We start from the raw sequence: 4,643 nt of genomic DNA on the forward strand, positions 1-4,643 counted from the left end.
CTCTCAATCTACGTGGCTCCCGTCCCTGGAGGTGTCGGACCGGCGCGCTTCAGTATTTCTAAGCGCTACTGTACCTGATGGGCATCTCCAGTGAGTAGAAGGGGTTCTTCAGAGCGAAATCAGAATAGATCTCGTAAATCTTCCTGAGAAGCGAGTCGATCCCAGTCTGACGAGGATCTGCCATAATAATAAACTTGATACCTGGCAGAACACAGAAAGAGTGTTACCGGATTCTAATTCTTTACACTTCAGAACTTCACTGTACCTCTGACTCTGTCTCATACAAACAACTTGGTCACTGACTTACTGAACCCTATTATCCCAGCCAAATTCTCAACATCAAAGGAGGTTTAGTATTGCAATAACTATGAATCGTACTCTATTCAGCCATCTCTGGGCAATGCAGATATTTGTTTACAGAGCGTGAAGCTACAGCAACATTTTAACAGAAAATAATCTTGCGGTTTGCACGATCCTGTATGTTACTAACTACAGAGAGGACTGTAGCCCAGGCTGAGGTTCCTCCACATGTTAACAACACAGCCAGCTTCTCACCTGTGAGAGTCTGGTAGCAATGCAGTTTGAAGGTGTCTGTCTCCAGCATTTCAATACCAGAGCTCCCCACTTCGGGGGACAGCTGGGACCCGATTGCAAACAGCCTAAAACACACAAGAGGTGGTTTCAAAACTAGGGGGTTCAATCCCAGGCAATCAATCATGTTAAACTGCACAGTGGAGCATGCACTGGAATTCAGCGGTGCCACTCAGATTCTGATCATCTTCCATGCTTCAGGCTTCATGTTGTAGATCACGGGAGAGGATGCAGCTTTGGCTCTTTCAGTTCATTCCCTTGCATCGCAACCAGTTCCTTCACTACTGAAGCAGGCTTGCATCTAGCTTCGCTGGGTCGGTACTGGCAGTTAATGATGCTACAGTCTGACTGTTCTTAAAACTGATTTAGCTAAAACACGCACTCCTCAAATCAACATAAGAGAAACACACGTTATCAACTATGGTGTGTGCATTATACAAAACTCATATATAGCAGACCCCGGTATTACTGTGACGCTGCTATCTGAAATGTCTTTGTATGAGAGCCTGTAGGTTTCCTTATCTCGGGTCATACTCACGAGTGGAACATCGAAGCCAGCATCAGCTTCTCATTGGAGGTGAGGCGTGGGCGGCCGAAGCGGATGGACACCGGGTAGTTGACGGGGTCTTTCAGGTACTCGATCACGTCTTTCCCGTCCGCTGTGCACCTCCCGTTCAGATCCACGCCGTTAATAGAGAGCACGGCATGCCCCACTGCAGGAGAAACGAAACCAGGTCGGGACACCGGCGTTAGCGAGCCCGCCCAGCGCTACTATACACAGACAGATCACAGAGTACAGTGTTTGCACCACTCTCTTACAGGAACAAATACAGAAACGACTAGGGGCGCTCTTTAAAGTGATCACAATGCGCACCTACCCTGGCACTTCATTACCGCACACGCGAATAGCATTTTGCAGGTAGTGCTCGCTCTTTTGCATGTAAAGCTAATTGCTCGTACTTGTGCAGCAGTTCATTACGCTGCCCGTCGGTTTCTGTGCCTAGCAACCGTCACAGGAGCCCTGACGCGACCGGTTCCATCACAGCGGCTCCCTTCCGCACTCAGTTCGTAGGGCTCGGTTAATCCTTGGCTTTTACTGGAGCTGACAGCCCTTCTTAACGCCTGCTTCCTCGCCACTTTGAAGCAGCCCGTCTAAACCTGCCCATGCATCGTATCATTCTCTGCTTACCCCGGATCCCGTCTCGCTGGCCGAAGGAGACGAGGACCCGCTCGTCGTGCGTTTTGAGCACGATGTCCAGCGGGAAGCTGAATGTTTTCTCGACCTCTGCCCGCGGGGTGTAGCTGTCGTACTGGTAGATCAGGCCGCCAGCTTTATTGACCACATAAACACTGAAGATCGCCATGTTTACCGCTTCTGCACCCTGCTTCGCAGCGGCGCGGCGCACCTCGGGAAATGTAGTGATGCTGTTGCATGAAGTAATCCAGGGACTACAATTCCCAGAATCCCAAGAGATAAAGAAGCACCGAAATTAGATAAATTGTAGCCTATATATTTTTTTAATGTAATGTAATGCACTGAATTGTGGTACGTTAAAATAAATGACTAGAGACGTTTATGTTGTACTGAACCAAGGCAAAAAAAAAAAAAAAAAAAAAAAACTACATCTTTGAAACTACAGTTCCCAGAAGACCTTTCGGCAAACTACCCCCCCCCCCCCCCCCCCCGTATGCACGGGGTTTGCTAAGCGGTTCGCGCAGGGGTTCAGCCTTTCTGTCCGACATCTTGAAGCAGCAGCAGCATGGTGAGGCATTGCCGGGCGAAATGCAGCTTTTTATTGGGCAGTGGCGAGGTTTAACGCCGGGGTGCGGGCATGGGGTGTCGGTTATCTGCTTCGCAGCGACGGGCCGAACCTCTCGTGTTCTGATATTGTTAAAACGTTTTAAATAACGAAGCCTGAGCTGACGCTCCGGGAGACGAGCCGTGTCTGGTTAATGCGAGGCGCGGCGCGGCCTGGCAAGCTGTACAGTCGTGACATGAAAAGATGCATCAACCCGCTTGAAGATGTAACGGATCCGAACCGGGATCTGTTAAACAGCAAGCCCTGGTGTGGCCGGCACGGCTGCAGCCGAGAGAACTTGTGTGAAAAGGGGCAAATAAGCCTAGGCGTCACATTACCTTGTTAAACACAAAAACAACTTAAAATACTCAGTCCGCGTATGAAGAACGGGCTCATATTTTATTAAGCATGATATAAATTTTACTAAACTAATTTTATTTAAAAAATAAAGTAAATCCAAGCTGGCAAAGTGACGTGTAGACAGCAGACTCGGTGATAAGTGTGCGTGGGGTTGGTGCGTTTTTTTTGCATTCTCTTGCATGGTTGAATTGAGAAGTTCTGTGTTTGTATTGAAGAGTAATCACTTTATTTTAAATAAACTCCTTGTGGTGTGACTGGGAATTATTAAACGCATGCTTTGACGGCGCTGCTGTGTTCGGGCGGGCCTCTGAGTTTGGTCACCCGGATAAACTCCGTGTGAAATACACGGATTGGTCCTGGTGTTTTAGTTTGTCCGGCGTGTGGATTTGATATGCCCTAATTGAGTTTCGTCTTCAGTCGCACATGGTTGTTAACGTGCTTGGGGTACAGGCGCACCCATGTTTGACCGTGTGAGTGAATCCGGGTGTGTAATAAACTGACCGCTGTTCATTTGCTCTTCCCACGACTCAGCCGCCCAAGGACGATAAGAAGAAAAAAGATGCGGGCAAGTCCGGTAAGAAGGACAAGGACCCAGTCAACAAGTCCGGGGGCAAGGCCAAGAAGAAGGTAGGTTCAGCGGCCTGGGGACGTTTACATGCTCAGCGGGCTTTCTTGGGGCTCAGTTAACATTGCTTAGTATCTTGCTAGCTGCAGGGGTAATATATATTTCTGTAAGACACTGGTGATATTTTTTAGTGTCAATTGTTGCATATGGAATCGTTTATCAGAGAAATGCACAGTATTTAATGTGCAATACTGAAGCCTAATGGTATAAGGTCGTCTTCATTACATTGTTGATTTAAGCCCTTCAAGACTTGGTGTTGCTCAACATGCAATAAATTAAATCCTACAGTGGACAGTGTGAAACCCAATTTAGTGCATGCATTGCAGTAAACAAGGTGCTGCACCCAAGATGGTTAACCAGTGTCCCCGCTTCGAGCAGCAGGGCACACCAGGTGTAGCATGAACAACCTCCATGCACTTCTAATGCTGGCTTGCTTGATAGGGAGTTTAGTTACATCCGAGCTGGTGGCCTCTGAGATGTACTTAATTGTTTAGCTTTGGTTTAAGACTTGAAATGGCTGCCCTGCAATGGTATGCGTGTGTCTTGCACAAAGCTGCACGGTCCCAGGGACTAATGGACTCTTTCTTCTGTCTCTGTTGCCCGAGTAGAAGTGGTCCAAGGGGAAAGTGAGGGACAAGCTCAACAACTTGGTCCTCTTCGACAAGGCCACCTACGACAAGCTGTACAAGGAGGTGCCCAACTACAAACTCATCACCCCCGCTGTGGTGTCCGAGAGGCTGAAGATCAGGGGATCCCTGGCCAGAGCCTCCCTCCAGGAACTGCTCAACAAAGGTGTGGTCTGCTTGCAGCCGCCCTGTTTCACACGTTGAGACAGCGTGTGCAGGGTGGCTTGAGAGACGCTGTCTTCTGTAATGAGACGCCTTACAGATGTATTATAAAAACCAAGGTGCTCTGGAATTTTGACCAATTCTTAAGACATTGGTTGGCTTGCCATAAGTGATTTCTTAATTGCAGTGCATCTGTTTTAAAGAAACGCAATAACCAGGTCAAAGAATTTTTTTGTTCATGCTGGTTTTCCAAAAGTGATGAGGTTTTATGCAGGAGTGGCCCCCTACATATTTTACTTGGGGCTCCTGTGCAATCCACAGATGCTGGGTTAAGCCTGGCACCAAGATTGGTGCTGTTGCTCATTAAGACCTGGAGGTTGTAAACTGTTTGCTTTGTCGTCCCCCCACCCCCCAGGTATGATCAAGCTGGTTTCTAAACACAGAGCTCAGGTTATCTACACGAGAAACACCAAGGGACCC

The 4,643-nt window shown here is 48.2% G+C and overlaps 2 protein-coding genes across 2 annotated transcripts; one reads left to right on the forward strand and one right to left on the reverse strand.

The window, feature by feature from the left end:
- Positions 1-10: 10 nt before the first annotated feature.
- trappc4 (trafficking protein particle complex subunit 4) lies at positions 11-2,015 on the reverse strand. Its single transcript, XM_041242368.1, has 4 exons — positions 1,781-2,015; positions 1,130-1,304; positions 556-659; positions 11-201 (listed from the first exon to the last, which is right to left on the reverse strand). The coding sequence occupies exons 1-4, from the start codon at positions 1,953-1,955 to the stop codon at positions 59-61; spliced, it is 597 nt and encodes a 198-aa protein (XP_041098302.1). The 5' UTR covers positions 1,956-2,015; the 3' UTR covers positions 11-58.
- A 259-nt stretch (positions 2,016-2,274) lies between these two features.
- LOC121309444 (40S ribosomal protein S25) lies at positions 2,275-4,640 on the forward strand (the record flags this gene model as incomplete). The annotated part of the gene is made up of 4 exons (XM_041242369.1): positions 2,275-2,354; positions 3,282-3,377; positions 3,984-4,167; positions 4,579-4,640. Coding segments are annotated over exons 1-4 (345 nt in total), but the record flags the coding sequence as incomplete, so codon positions are not given.
- Between the last annotated feature and the right edge of the window lie 3 nt (positions 4,641-4,643).

Source organism: Polyodon spathula, unplaced genomic scaffold (genome assembly GCF_017654505.1).
Source record: "Polyodon spathula isolate WHYD16114869_AA unplaced genomic scaffold, ASM1765450v1 scaffolds_1274, whole genome shotgun sequence".
Classification (NCBI taxonomy): Eukaryota; Metazoa; Chordata; class Actinopteri; order Acipenseriformes; family Polyodontidae; genus Polyodon; species Polyodon spathula.